This window comes from Falco rusticolus, chromosome 6 (genome assembly GCF_015220075.1).
Source record: "Falco rusticolus isolate bFalRus1 chromosome 6, bFalRus1.pri, whole genome shotgun sequence".
NCBI lineage: Eukaryota > Metazoa > Chordata > Aves > Falconiformes > Falconidae > Falco > Falco rusticolus.
The window spans coordinates 75,568,672-75,585,378 of NC_051192.1; the positions used below are offsets into that span (position 1 = coordinate 75,568,672).

At 38.9% G+C, this 16,707-nt stretch overlaps 1 protein-coding gene across 1 annotated transcript in view; it reads right to left on the reverse strand.

The window, feature by feature from the left end:
- EYS (eyes shut homolog) overlaps positions 1-16,707 on the reverse strand; it is an 874,042-nt gene that overhangs the window by 517,920 nt on the left and 339,415 nt on the right. The window contains 1 exon segment of the mRNA XM_037392524.1: positions 7,381-7,640. Within this exon segment, the coding sequence (XP_037248421.1) occupies positions 7,381-7,640 (260 nt within the window).

The following is a 16,707-nucleotide window of genomic DNA, read 5'->3' on the forward strand; positions in this document are numbered from 1 at the left end:
CATGTCAAACCTAAGACGCTGAAAACACAATTTTTTAACTCAGTGCTTTTTATGTGGAAAACCCGAAAGTTTTCTTAACTCAATTCAAACAGCTCTGAACGTCTAAATGAAAAGATGCATCCAGTTAATGGGGAGGAACAAACAGTGCACACTGTCACTTGTGAATACAGAATTCCATTAGATACCTGTTCAAAAATTAAATATTGAATTCAAGAAACAAGTGGTTTTTCTTTTTCTAGGTGGCCAATATAAAAATGGCATTGTTGAAAACTAACAAATTATTTTTATTTGTGAAATACATTTTACAGTATTTTTCCTGCCACAATAGAGAAACTGAAGATGTAACCAGAATCTCATTCTATGGAGAATATCACAAAAGCAGTTAATCTAACCTCAAGCCCTAGTTTTCAACATTAGCGCTAGCGGGTGTGACAGTATGCTCAAATTTGTTTGCAACTTATGTGCAGGCAGAGTGACTTATTTTAGCTGACAGAAATTCCAACATCCTGTGGTAGTTCTGCTGTTAATGGGTGAAACATTAAATGATATTACTTGAAAGATCCTACTATTCCTTCTGTTTATCTGAAATAGGGGTGTGGAAAAATGACCAAAGTTCATTGTAACATTAAAGAACTTTTAGGGTAAAACTGCAGCTGCTATTTCCAGGGTGGAATGCGGTTGGTATACATGGAATCTACCCCCAGTAGTTCCCCAGGCAACACAACCTACAACCTCAGCACATGCCAAGTAGAACTAAACAAGGATGGCAGGGAGTGAAGACACCCATCCAGCCTCTGTTCTCCCTGCAGGAAGGGGAACTTGATGGTGCCATGTGCTGATCAAATCACATAGTAGCTGCCAAGCAAGCAAGATAAAGAACAGATAATGTCTGCTGAGCTGGCAACTGTGGTGAAATCACTTTCCTCAGATGAACTTTGCTTACTGTAATACCTAAGCACGCCTCTATCTCAAAGCTACTCACCTCCAAGATATGACCACCCCTCACTGACCGCGTTGTTTACATTTTTTGTTGGCTATACCTTTAAAAGTAAAGCCATAACAGAAGTATGTATGACTAGAGTCACTTAAGCTCCATGTAGCAGTAAAGAAATAATAAATAAAGTTAGGAAGGGGAGAAGTTAGGGAAGACTCCATCATAACTACTGGGATCAGTCAATGGGCCGAACCGGTCTTATCCCCCATAGGGACACCTATCTGTTAAAGAACTATACTCTATGAATGCTTAACCCCAGCTGGCTTTTATTAGTGATTAGATTTTGTGTGTATACTATTTCATGCTTGTTCCTTCAGTCAGTGTACTATCTATGGCAATCTTAAACCTTAATCAGTCACAAATGTGTGTAATAAATTATCAGGCAAGATCTGTTTTGTGCGAGTTTCCAGAAACTTGCATAATTGATTTTACTAGTGAAGCTGTCACCATGAAAGCCTGAATAGGACAGGCTGAATCACAGTGTGCTCTGCAGCAGTCTGCAGCGAGCTCTGACATGCTGGTTCTGGCACAAGGGGCTCATCTTTTCTGGGACGTTGACAGACTACTTGAACATAAAGGATTGAGTAGAAAACCTCCCCCTTCATGTGGCATATGGGAAATAGCTACTTACTGTATGTCTCAGCTCTGTCTATGGGAATTCTGCGATCTGCAAATTGCAAGAATATGCAGAGCATAGAAGCTACACATCTGCTGTTACAGTTACGGTCATTTTCATCTCCTTATTCTGTTGCAGAGCAACATTACAGAATTTACCTCTGCAGGTAACGCAAAGGACTAATAGGATTCTTCCCCATAAGCTTTCTACTGTTTTACTCATCAGCACAGTATCATGGATTATATTTGTCTCCTTACTGTGAACCATTTATGAACCAATGTTTGCAAGCAGCAGAGATACCACAATAGCCCCATAACCATTAGTATAGGTATTTAGGTTATTCAGTGTAACATAGGTAGGTACACATATCAAAATCAAAGGTGTGTGAAATGTTAGACATGGTAAACAGGCTATTTCCCTTTCTGAATTATGTACCCATGTGCCTGGAAAAAAAAAAACAAACTGGCACTGAAGCGCTCAGAAATCTGACAATGGCAATCTACTTACTAGTTCTACTTGATATTATGAATTTTGTGCATTATGATAATTTTCACTTAGTCTTATTTGGAGACATGAGCTGAAAAATATTTTGTCTCAGTTGTTCACACTTGCAGTTGTAAGATGCTATAGACCAATTAAAAATAATTGTTGGAATGCTAGGACAAAGGGTATTAAAAAAAAAAAAAGCAGGTGTCACAGGAAAGATTTATTGACGGTAGTCTGATAAAAGGGGTGAGAAACTCCTGAAAAGAACTGTTTAAAACAAAGACTTCAGAAATTACCTTGAAGTATCAGGAAAATAACCAAGCAGTCTTGCTTTTGGAAATAAGACTTGGAGGATAAGGAAAAAAAATACAAGAAGACTAATTCCACTACAGAGTGTGGCTGTTGTTTCTCCTTAGAGATGACACAGTACTCTCCTTAGACCTCACTGGCACCTTCCCCTGGAACAAGACAAAATTTCCCTACACTCTAAACCAAATGGTTGTAACCTTATTACCCATGCAATTCTTCTTGCATAAACCAGTTCTTCAGTTTCTCACTTTTTATTTTTAAAGATACAATGAGCACAAATAAGACGACAAAGCTTCTGACTACTTGTGTGCATTTATGACACAAATCGCTGCTCTCCATTCTTTTGTTTCACTCCTCTCTATAACTGTGTGCTTCCCAGAACTACATAGAACAATCCAGGGAACTGGTAAGGAATTCAGCCCATCTACTGTCCGAACAAATTGTCCTAAGCTGTTTATATAGTCAGCAGAGTGACAAATAGTCCCGTAGCATTTGACATCTGACTTTGTCTTTTGGGTGAAATGAATTACCTAAGAAACTGCCTCTTCCTCTTCATTGACTATAAATGGAGCACAGGGAGACCTCCTCAATGTATACTGTGCATACCTTTATGTATATCTCCTTGATTTACTACATCTGGTCAAATGAATCCAGATTTTATGGTGTACTTGTTTCCATAATAAATACAGTATTTCATTGATTTGATTTATCTTCTGAGTTTCCTATCTCATTAAAATGCTGTTGAACTAACAGAAATGCTGATCAAATAACCTACAGCTTTGAACATGGTAGGTAAAGCTTTGGTATGAACACACTCTCTATATGTATATACACAATATATAATGTATTTACATATATGTTTCCTGAGAATTCTCCTATCAAAAACTAAAGGTAAACAGAATATTGCTTCTATTGTAATAAGGAGACTGCATAAGCACTCTGAGCAAAGAATATTACCTGGAGTAGTAAAGGAAGATCTACATCTAATTTCAAAGGAAGATATTAATTTCTACCTTCTATTATTATGAAGGAATTCTAAAAAACTTTTGAATTCAACCACCTTGTTCTTCCCATTTTTTGTCAGCAAAAACTGTATATGCTGTTCCTACTAACCTTGCCTTGGTTTAGCTCCTAGATACTTCTACTAATAATTCTCACAGAAGAATAAGTGACTGTTAAAAAAGTTTATTAGAAAACACTAGATGTTTTCTGGCCCATAGTTTATGTTGGCAATTTATTTTTTGTCTTGCTAATTGTCTATAATATTTATATGCTTATATATCCCCAGGTTTCACATTTCTCGGTCATAACCATTACCTTGTGCCTCCCATTTCATCATTAAGTAGGCCTGTTATTGTTCAACAATCCTGGCCAGAGAGCTCATCTTGCACTATACAGTTGCGTGCCCTCTCATAGTTTTCCTTCATCTTGATTACAGCTTTTTCAGTGATTTGTTCTTCCTTGAAACATGACTGTTCTCAGAAAACTGCGCTATTTTTACCAAACTGTCCTGTCTTCCCTTTGGGTTCCTTTAACAAACTAACATTTTTGTGCTTGTCATTGTCTAGAACAGCATGGTCTAATATTGATCCTCTAGTTTATTTACCTTCTAGTTTACTTACGAATGCAGTTGAATTGCTCCTTGGATCTTTTGCATGTAGACCTTTTGGGGAATTTATGAACAGTTGTCCAGGTTCAGCTACAAATATTTCAGCCTTATTTACATTCTATAGCTTTGCTTATGTTTCCTACCTTTCTCTTCTGTTACACTAGATTTTCTTTTCTATTAATATTAATTCCAAGAATGAAATTCTTTAAGAACAGAGAATCATGGTGATAAATGAAGCAATAAAACATTCTACTACTTGCCCTAAGTTCTTCTTTCCTCTGTTTTGTTCGCATTTAGTATGTAGCATTTCAGGAGAAACTAATGGCAGGATTGTATGCTGGGTGTATGCATAATAGCTCATAAAGCTATATCCTCCCAATTGCCTTCATCAAACTGTTGCTTCTCAAATATTGGCAAACTATATAAGAAAAGGTGCTTTCTGTACACTTCTTGGGAAACTGTCAACTGCAGTGATTCCTAAACTTCTGAAGTAACAGCATACCCTATGACACTCTTACAATCATAAATACATCAGACAATTGTAGAGATCACAACTTTTTAAAGCATTTAACCTGCTTGAGTGGACTACTTAACTTGAGCTCGTGATCCAACACTGTTCCATAACCTATTATAAGAGAGCCCAGCTTTGTTTTATGAATGTTAGGATCTAGCTCCTTGAATGAAACACTCCTCTGCAACTAGGGAGGACACCTCAGAAGGAAGTTTTGCATTTACAGTATTTACAAAAATTTAAAAATCTTCAAAGCAAAACTGGACAACTGTAACTCCCTAACATACATACAAGAACAAAGATGCATAGCCTTGCTCTATATTACTACTAATCATGACTTCATTATTTCCCTATCAATTTGCTAATTCTGTCCTAGGCTAACATCTTACGTAAACTTTGATTGTGCCCAATCTATACTCATCAGCTTTTGTCTTCTCTGTCCTGGTATAGCATCCCAATCCCACATCCCTATAGTCAGTGGATATTCTCTTCTAAATAAGTACCACAGCCAGTAACATGATTTGTGGTCCTGTTGTACCCATCTCAGGTACGGTTTTATAAAGATAACCTTTAGAATTTGGTAAGCACAGTTACATTTTGTGACTCTTGCTAAACCAGATTCACACCTTCTAATGACTGGACTGTTAACTATTGGCAAGTTGTTTAATCAACATGCCATTTGGTACTAATCAGGTATCTTGGAGTAATCTAACTATGTCACTGTGATGGTCCTTTGTGATCAAATCTACAATTATCACAGGTTTATTGGGAGAGAAAGGGAGGCACACAGCAGACAAAAATAAGAGAATAAGAAAAAAGACAACAACTGCAGAAATAGACTTCCATAAACTGTTTTCAATTAAATATCTGTATTTTACTGTCTCATTTTCTGATGTCCTGAATAAATGATTGCATTTTTCCTAGCATTAAATGTTAAACATTACACTTTTCACCCCTTTTCAATACCAAGATATTTTCCACTTTCCAAGATTTATTAGCAATACACGTTACTGATTCACATAACTTCCCTGCTATTTCCCTGAAGACTCCTAGCTGCAAGCTTCAAGAATCCTTGAAGATTCCATCAAAGCTCTGTGAGAATCCTGCCTGCAAGTTTCCTGGATTCTTGAGAAACTGTGCATTACATGCTTTCAAAAGACAACTTTTCTGAGGAACGTTAAGAAAAGTCTTGAACTACACATCTGTCGTGGTTTAACCCCAGCCAGCACTAAAAACCACACAGCAGCTCGCTCACTCCCCACTCCAAGCCCCAGAGAGATGGGGAGGAGAACTGGGGAAAAGGTAAAACTCAAGGGTTGAGATAAGAACAGTTTAATAATGAAAATAAAATATAACAACAACAACTGTAATGGGAAGGAGAGAAGGGAATGAAATCCAAAAGGAAAAAAAACCAACACAAGTGACAATACAGTTGCTCACCACCCACTGACTGATGCCCAGCCAACCCCCAAGCAGTGATCAGCAGACCCCAGCCAACTGCCCCCAGTTTATATGCTCAGTGTGACATCCTGGGTATGGAACATCCCTTTGGCTAGTCTGGGTCAGCTGTCCTGGCTGTGTGCCCTCCCAATTTCTTGTGCCCCTCCAGCCTTCTTGCTGGCAGGGCCTGAGAAACTAGAGTCCTTGACTTGGTATAAACATTACCTAGCAACAATTAAAAAAAATCTGTATGTTATCAGCATCATTCTCACACCAAATCCAAAACATAGCACTGCACCAGCTACTAAGAAAATTAACTCTGTCCCAGCCTAAACCAGGAAAACATCTCTCTACAAATCATTTCTGAAAAATGTTTCAGAATCAGTATATTGTATTAAAAGCTGTTTTCAAAAAGCAGATTTAGAAAAGCTGCTTCAATAAGCAACTTGCATACCCCCCAGTGATTTTTTTTTTTTTTTTTTTTTTTTAAACTCAGCAACTTGTGGTAATCTTTAACTTGATAGTAAAACCCCCAAGCTAAAAATATTGCTAACTTCTAAATATTATCTCCATATCTTTGCAGCTCCGTAAACAGCAAATAATACTATTGTGGTGTAACATTGCAATTAATATATATCTGCTATCCTTGGCTCCTAGGACATCCCTACCATTAATAGGTATAAGAGTGATGACTTCAAAATCCTGCCAAAATTCCAAATTCAGTAATTGTACTCTCCCTACTTAAATTTTCACTGCAGTTGTAATTAGTTAATGTATTCTTCAGCTCCTATGCAGAATTACATAGCGATGTTCTGCACATTTAAAACCTTTGCTCCGTTCCACCTTAGCAGTTCTTGTACATCAAGGGAGAGATCATGTCTTTTAAGCCATAGCCCAGGAAAGCTGTCAGCACCTGTTGTGATTTTGCTTGTTCTGCATATGGAGAGCAATCCACTCAATCCATTAGGCAGGGGAAGATTACTCCCCTGGTGTGTCAGGCCTTCCCAACAGCTCAGCGGCAAAGAAACTGTTTCCAACTTGCTTCAATTTTTGTACTTTTAACAATTTGCATATACTTTGTCTATTTCTGCCTGTTTTGTCAATTTAGTTTGTCAGCTCTGCTGCCCAAGTGCATGCCTACCTCTATGTTGTTTTAACAATCGACTCAGAAATAGTAATTCTGAGTGCTGGAATCAAAACAGCCATATATTTAATATAAGAAATTAATAGTAGGCAAGCTGACAGCTATCTTACCAGTCTTTTAACATAACTGATAGACCTTCTATAATTCATGAAGGTTTTATGTGCTTTGAAAGGTATATATTGTTACTTTCACTGAAGACAGCATTAAATTCAATACACATTTGCAACTTTTCTGCGGCACAACAGAAAAGATTAATTATACCAGTTCTTACCTGTTTTGCAAACACACATTGGATTTCCATCAGCTTGTGCTAAGCAGGTTGAATTGTTTATGCATGGATTGTAAGGCAGCTCACACGGACTGAAGCGCTGATGGCAGAAGTCACCAGTATAAAATGGAGGACAAATGCATACAAACTGTCCCTGCTTAACAGATTCATAACAGGTGGCTCCATTCAAGCATGGTTCAGAATCACATTCATTAATATCTTCACTGCAGTCGGGCCCTGTCCACCCTGCTGTACAAGTGCATCTGAAAAGAAAAAAAGAAAGCAAGCTGACATGGTGGCAGAATGAAAATCAACAAACTAGCCAAGTCAGTTGCACTATTTCTATTAAAAAAAAAAGTCAAAATATTTTTTCTGCCAATTGTAATCAGACTGCACTAGGAATAAAAGTTATATTCAGGTTCTTCTCCCCCAGTTTGTTTGAGCAAATGTAAAATTACTTATTTTAAAACACAGGATTTACCCACTGGGAGAACCACCTAGTTAATGCTGGCAAAATCATCTACGGAACTTCTCTAAGCTGAAACAGCATCAAAAGTTATCAAACATTGAATGTAAATTTCTTTACGCTTTAGGATTAAAAATATGTCTTCTCATATGTATGAAAGTACTAAGTAGGTACTTCAGTGTTTGGAATGAAAAGCACCATGTAGCATTCAGTACACTCTTAGGAAAAGAGGGTAGGTGGTCAAAGGCACTATCATTTGATAGAGGAATCCTCTTTTCTTTATGTTCTGTCTCTTCTTTGGATGCTTTTGTGAAGACCTGTTATTGATCTCACAGAAAAAAAACCTTGGACCATAACCTACATTACATCTGGTTGTAAAGAAATCTGTCTTCATGAATTAGATAAATATTTTTATTTACAACATGAATACAGTAAGGTTCAAAAAATGCAAATAAATATTTGCTAATTATATCAAAGTTTGCAGAGAAAAAATACCTCATTAGCTGCAATACAAGAAGGCTATACGTGCTTTAAAAGGCATACATTCTTGTTACATGTTTTATTTAATTCTGTCCTCATTGAAAATATTTGCAACTAATTTTCAGGACACCAGAAAATATAAAAGATTAAATATTCCAGCTCTTACCTGTTTTGACTGATATTGATTTCAGGTATTAAACTATTCATATATAGTTTCATAGTTCTAAATTGATAAAAGGAAGTGTTCTTAGATAATAAACAGGTCATTCAATGGAGAATCAATTAGGCAGTTCTATAAGGCATGGGTATTGCTTGCCTTTTGTGTGGCAAACTAGGCCCCTTTAAAACAAACAGCATTTTCTGTGGAATTTTTAATGTTCTGCGTGATTGGTTTGTGGGGTATAATTTCCATGTCACATGAAATTAAATAGGAATTACTACCTTTATAATTTGAAAGTCCTGAGTATTTTAGCAATAAGGATTAAAAAAATCAGGTTACTGTTTGTTTTTCATGGGAAGAAAAATAGTTGTAACTGTCAAAAGGCATTCTTTAACTATGGAAAAAACCTCACAACCTATTTCAGGACTCAGTTATAGCACCCAAACCACATTTTTGGAAACATGGTTACACATAAATGTTTTGTTTGTTGTGAGTAACAGAGTAACCTGCTTTTGCTATACATGGTAGCATCAATTTGATACCTAGAGGGAACATCCACTGAATAACACTGAATTACAGGGTACCCACAGCTCAGCACTTCGTTTAATTTTCTCCTAAGTAGTCACTGTATGAAAGTATGAGCCTCTGTTACAAATGAAGTATCTCTGAATCACTGACACTGGACAATCAGTTGCGAGAAAAACTTTGGGGGGCAGGGGGAAAGCTAAAAATATTATCTTTTGTTGAAAATAATCTGACTGGCTGTTGAAATGACACTTTAATTTTACATAATAAAAGCTTGTATTATAGAGTAGAATAATTCATAACATCTTCAAAAAGAAGAAGAATACTCTAGCAAGGAACCATGCATTGCCACATGTAATGAGAGAAACAAGATTTAAGCTGATAAAAGAATTCTTAATATTTCCCTTCTAGAATCCATAGAAATATTTTCTTTTAAATAACCAAATCCAAGTATTTTCATTGATAATACAAATTAATGCATGACTCTCTTCTCTATTCATTTGAATAATATAAGCCCCATGCTTTGATTGTGACATGTGTAGAACTCCAACACATATAGATCAACTTCCGTAAGTATTAACTGCTGACTTTCCGTAGAGCTCTCCATAGATTTCAGAGCTTCCCATACACACGCAAACAAAAGTAGAGGATAATTAGAGGATAATTAAAATATACAATATAAATTATATCCATAGTTTTGTATTTTACTATCTGTTTAAACATTAAAACCAAAGTTAAAAATTGCAAGCTACAGTCATGAATGGTACCCAGAAAACCCAATATTAATGCTGTAAGTTCTATCTGAATACAAGTATTAAATTATTTGGTTCTCACCCGCTTGAAAACTGTTTATTTCTCACATTGCAGTGAAATATATCGGTATCACCTGCCTTACATTCTACTTTCACAAGTTTTAAGGAATCAAGTAACAGGGAAGAGTCTTAAGAATCCATGAATGGATGATGTTGGAAAAAGCCTCTGAGGCTCATCTAGTTCCCCCTGCTCAAAACAGGATCAGCCAGAGTTTTCTCAGAACAGCATTTAGCCTGCTTTTGAATATCTCCAAAGATGGAGACTCCACAACCTCTCTGAGCAACCTGCTCCAGCACCTGGCCATCCCCACAGTTTAAAAAAACAAAACAAAAAAACCAAACAACATTTTCTTATCTTAAAGGGGAATTTCATGTATTTTCAGGTTTTGCCCACCACCTCTTGTCCTGTGACTAGACACCATTGAGAAGAGTCTGCCCCATCTTTTTCACTCCCTTCCATCAGTTACTTACACACATTGGCAAGCGCTACTCTCAGCCAAAGCCAGTTTTCCAGCATGCTAACTGGGACAGCAGCCTACTCTGAATCTTAAAGAATTCTAAAGTGACTTTCTATCAATTAAAAAGAATCCTATTGGTGGGCTCATTCCAACAAAACTCAGCTAGCTCTGGAAAAATGCCAAAGATTGACAAAAGCAGTAAGTCAGATGATTATACCAGAACAGAACAAAATTCAGGTGACATTTTTTGCTTTCAGACATCTTACATCAGAAAAATAGAAGAAATCTTTTCAGTCCTCTGTATTTTGTACCAAGGTTTCATAAAACATCACTCAAAGCACTTGCCTTTGCCACAAATACAGGTGTTTCTACAGGAAAAAATGCATTATTCAGGATGCAATAGAACTGTTTTTTCCTTGGTGGTTTGGTCAAAGCAACAGGAAACCACAACTGAACCCTCACATATAGTGTGCCCATCATTCACCTGACTCCCAAACAGGATCCTGATGAGAAATGGCAAGATGTCCAGTGAAGTTTAGGTCAGCTTGTCAGGTATAAAATACACACAATGACGGCCCATTCAACGGTAAGAGTTTGTGCTGTCTAGTGCATTCAGTCAAATCAACTAACAGCCTGAAAAATTGCAGTGCTCAGTGATGAATTAATTCCTTGTAAGCTAGATGCTATTGGACTATCTGAAGCAGTCAAACGAAGTCACTTTCAATACACACAGAGCTTTAAATTTAGAGTAATACAAACCACAAAGCTCCAAAGACATACACTTCCAGTCACCACAGAGGCTTCAAGTACTCACTTTCCTCTTTCCTACCACAAATATCTTTCTTCTTTTACTCTCTGAAATCTTAACGCATTCTTTGCTCCTCAAAAAGCTATCTGACCCATTTTACATACTCCACCAGCTTTTACCTGCAAAAGCTATGCTATAAGTTTATCTCTGGTGTTCTTCTGGTGCTACTAGTTCATTAGTCTTATATGTCACTTCTAGATGTTCACCTCAAATTTCTACCCATATCACTCCTCTAATTCACCTGAGCCTCATTACCATCTTCCATTATTCCTTCTCTACTTTCTTCCTAGAACTCTCCATTTGTAACCAATCAAATGTGACACCAATTAACTAATTAGAGAGGTCAAGACTGGTGGCAGCCTGGGCTGCAGTGTTCATGCCCTGATACAATTCACAACTTGAAGGATATGGGCCAGCTGACAAGCAGAGTCAGGACCCTGAATTTCAGGAGAGTCAACTTTCAGTTTTTAAGGAATTAGCAGATGGGACCCCCTAGGCCAGGGGTCCTCAAACTTTTTAACCAGGGGGCCGGCTCACGGATAAAGTGGCAGGCAGTCATCTGCGGCTGCTTGGTTTCCCCCCCCCAACCCCTGGTGGGGGGGGGACGGACACACGGGTGGTTCTGTAAATACCGGGGGCCAGATTGAGGACCCTGGGGCGCCGTATCTGGCCCATGGGCTGTAGTTTGAGGACCTCTGCCCTAGAAAATAGCCCTCAGGATTCAGAGGAATTGAACAGAGCTAGCAGCTCTTAAGGCCATTTTTCTTAGAGCAAAATTTCCACATGTAAGCAATCAGGCAAGGAGCAGAGATCAGCATGGCACAGTAGGGACCTCCTGGACAAACTGAACTGTAAGAAATTCACAGGCAACGGAACAAGGACCATGTATCCTAGGAATTATACAGGATGCTGCCTGGATGTGTAGCAATGGGATTAGGAAAGCTAAGGCACAGAGCTCAGTTTGGCAAGGGATGCAGTGAATAACAAGGGCTTTTACAGGTATGTTGGCCAGAACAGGAGATTAATGAAAATTTACCTCTGCAATTAAGTAAGACAGGAGAACTAGTGACAAACCAACTCAAAGGTTGAGGTAGTAAACAAATTTTAGCCTCAGTTTTCATTGCTCATCTCTCCTCCCACATTTCTCAAGCCCCTGGACCTCATGGTAGGGACTGGGGGAATTAAGTCCTTCCAGATCTAGGAGGAGGTCAGATCTGAGACGACCTGAGGAACCTGAACATACCTAAGTCCATGGGGCTCAATGAGATACACTCCAGGGTCCTGAGGCAATTGGCTGATGCAGTTTCCAAGGCACCATCCATAGCTGAAAAGTCATGGCAGTCAGGCAAAGACCCCGGTGACTGGAAAAAGGGAAACAGCATGCCCATTTTTAGAAAGGGTAGAAGGGAGGACCCTGGGAGTTACCATCCAGTCAGCTTCACCTCTGTGCCTGGGAAGATCATGGAATATACCTTCCTGTAAGCTATGTTAAAACATATGGAAGACAGGGAGGCGATCAAAGACAGCCAGTATGGCTTCACAAAAGGCAAATCATGCCTGACTAAACCAGTGGCCCTCTACAATGGAATAAATGCATGAGTGGACAAGAGAAGAGCTACATATGTCATCTACTTTGAATTCTGTAAGGCCTCGGATAAAGTCCCACACAACATGCTTGCTGCTAAATTGGAGAGACACTGGTTTCATGGAAGGACTATTAGATGGATAAGGAACTGGCTGGATGGCTGTGTCCAAAGAGGCTCAATTCAATGGCTCAACGTTCAAACGGAGATCAGTAACAAGCGTGTCCCTCAGGGGTCTGCACTGGGAACAACACTACTTAGTATCTTCATCAATCACATGAACAGTGGAAATGAGTGCACCCTCAGCAAGTTTACACATGACGCTAAGCTCAGTGTTGCAGCTGATACACTTGAAGGAAGGGATGCCATCCACAGAGACCTTGACAGGCTCCAGAACTGGGCCCATGTGAACCTCATTATGTCCAAGAAGGCCAAGTACAAAGTCTGACTCCTAGATCAGCACAATCAACAGTACTAATATCAGCTGAGGGATAAATGGACTGACAGCAGCCTTGTGGAGAAGGACTTGAGGATGGTGGTGGAAAAACTGGACATAAGCCATCAATGTGCACTTGCAGCCCAGAAAGCCAATTGTGTCCTGGGCTGCATAAAAAGCAGCAAAGCCCACAGGAGCCTCTACCAGGCTCTCATGAGACACCAACTCGAGCACTACACTCAGCTCTGGGTTCCCCAGTATAAGAAAGGCAGGGACCTGTTAGAGCAAGTCCAGGGGACAGTCACAATAATAACCTGTGGAGAAAGGCTGACAGAGTTGGGGTTGCTCAGTCTGGAGAAGAGAAGGCTGACTTAATTGTGTCTTTCAATAATTAAAAGAAGCCTATAAGAAAGATGGAGAGAGACTTCTTAACATGGACTGTAGTGACAAGATGAGGGACAACAGTTTTTAATTGAAAATGGGTAGATTCAGATTGGACATAAGGAAGACATTTTTTACAGTAAGGGTGGTGAGACACTGCAACAGTTTGCCCAAAGAAGTTGTGGATGCCCTATCACCGCAAGTGTTCCCAAGTCAGGCTGGATGAAACTTCAAGCATCTTGATCTGATGAAACATCTCCATGCCCCATCATGGGGGGTTGGACTAGATGATCATTAAAGGTGCCTTCCAATCCAAACCATTTTATCATTCTATGACTTCTGCCACTGCCAGCATAAGGCCCTCAGCTGCGCACTGACCTAGCTGCACAGGGGCTCAGCCTCACCAGGCCTGAGCTGGGTGTCACTGGTTTAACCCCTATGCCAGGGCCAGCAACTGCTGCTCCCCTGCTCCAGCTTCAGTTCTGGGGGTTGCCTTTCTAGTAGGGGGTGACACCACCCCCCCCGCCACCGGCAGTCACTGCCTGACAAACCACAGCCCTTTGCATTGGGAGGGCTGGAGGCCACAGCCAGGCTGCAGGACAGGGAAATGCCCAAGACTGAGGATGAAACTAGTTGCTCAATATGTTCCGGATTGCAAAAGTAGTATTAGTTTTTACTCTGCCTTTTTTTTTTTTAACATACTCTTAACACAGGATACATATATAGCAATCTTTATGAATAGAAGAAATAGGGTAGAATTTTTCAATGGCTGAGGCAAAGTCATAAAGGATAATAATGGCAAAGACTAAAATTCCTATTTCTTTTATTACTGTGGTTAAGAAGGCATGACCAATTAACTCCTGAAATAAAAACGCTGTGTTACAAACTTGTTCGTTCATTGCCCTTTTCCGAAGTGTGCCAGAAAACTTTTGGTTAATGTGAATAACAGGAAGACCTTTTCCACACCACTGCATTCTAATTCAGGCTCCTGAACTGAATCGTAGAGTTCAGTGCAGGTGTACAACCAGTCCCCAAGGCCCACCTGACCGCTGTAAGAAGTCCTGGGCACTGTGAAAGTACCACAGTATCTCAGGTTAGTGGACCATTGACTTTTTATTAAAGGCATGTCTTGTTGCTTGGATTTGTCCTAAGCAACTCCCAAGTTATTACACTGAAACTCCTAAGTAGGAATACATATATTTGTGGTTGAGACAAATTCCTAGATGTGTTTAGTTGCTGTCCCAGTCAACAATGGCATGTCAGTAGCTTTGCCTTTGAGAAATACTAGGACACCCTTCATTATTATGGTTCGCTACAGTTGGACTCGATCTTAAAGGTTCTTTCCAACCTAAATCATTCTATTATTCTATGATGAGAGTATCATCCTTCATTATTACAATTACTACAATAGTCATCACCACTTTTTGTAAACAGTTATCAATTTGAACACAGAGACTGAACTATCCTCTCATCTTCTCAATTCAGTGCAAGTAAGTGGTATTTATCTACCACTGCTGCAGTTAGTCACTAAGGACATTCAGTTCCTTGGGCTGTCAATCTGACAATGGGAAGTTTCCTTAGCAGTGAAACACACAATAGCTTGGTTTGATTTCAATGAGGAAGTTCAGGTACAAAGTTCAGATGAAAAGATTAAACAAAGGAAGAAATAGTCAAGAAGCTCATCCATTATCCAGTACTTTGATTTCTCAATACACTCATGTCTGCCATGACCAAGTGATAAATCTTTCCAAACTGTGTAAATGTTTATAGCAAGAAGTGGCCACACAGGAAGAAATATTACCTCTTCCCCTCTCTCCTTAGGATTAATCAGTGAGTAAAGTGCAATTTCTTTTACAGAGTAAATTGAAAGGTGAATATCAATTTCACTATTAAATTATAAAAGAAATTCCACCTGCCTTTATCAGCTGTTAGAATAGTGATGGGAAGCTGAAATTAAGGAAAACAAATTTGTTACCTTTGTCAAACATATACCTCCAATTTGTTGTTTTAATAGAGGTAGATGCTGGCTTATGGAAAGCAGATGCACCACCTGCAGTCTTCAAGATGAGTCTGAAGTGGTAGGTAGGAAAGCAGAGATAAAATACTTTGGGAATGGTACCAGATAATAAGAGACATGCACGGATGAGCTCTTTATTGCATGCCTAATCATTGTAAGTGTCTGAGAAGTTTGCATCATGGAATGCAAAATACATCTAGTGTTAAGATGACTAATAATATAGTGCATGAACTGTGAATGCAATGGACCTTGCTGCCATTGCACATCAGAAATAAAAATAAAAGAACACTACAGTAAAATGTACACTATGTCCTAAGATACTTAAACTGACTGAAACAACTTTCACTCTTCTCCTCTGATCACATGCTGATCATGAAGGCTGTTGAATATTATGCAAGTCAATACGTTTCCTAAGTTAACATACTTATCTGTAAACCAACCTATTACTTATTTTGTATATGTTACTTTTCAAACTGACCAATTGATGCTTTCTGTATTACCTATTCAATAATTGCAAAGCAAAAGCACTGGATGGATGTAACATAGATTTCAATCCCAATACACATAAAGAGAACCATATATATTGCTACTCTTTGTTCAGTAGGAACATGAGTATTGTTGAGTACTGGAAGTTATTTCAGCAGTAAAATACTAACCCAAATCTCACACTTCAGCAATTCATGTTCTCCTAATTAAAGAAAGTATCAAGAACTTCTGCAAAAGACACATAGCACATAATTGCAAAGGCATCTGTAGTGATCCAGACTGGAATACCACAGGGTATCAAGGGGTTAATGATCCATGTAATAGTTTAACCTGAGCAGGCATATACTTGCTGTGATACATAGCACGTAGAGCTTGACCCTGTGGTCTGTGTGGTGTTGCATTCATCCCTTGACCACTGGATACCTCACTGGCTAATTTTAACAGAGGAGTCTCACTCAGTACGTATGACTGCACCAGCTGTGTGTTCTTGCCTTTATCTAAAGCTGCAGCAACAAGTTCTCATGTGAACATCCTTTCTATTTAACAGTAGAAATGATGAATATAGTTGTTTTCCTGTAAGAGAATCCTGTAAGAGCTTGAGTAACCAGAATGGGGTAATCTTTCCAAAGACAGGCTCTCCATGGCATACTGGTCCTGACAGGAGGCCCACTTGATGCTGCACAGCCTGGCATTCCCTGAAGGGACAGATTATATACTA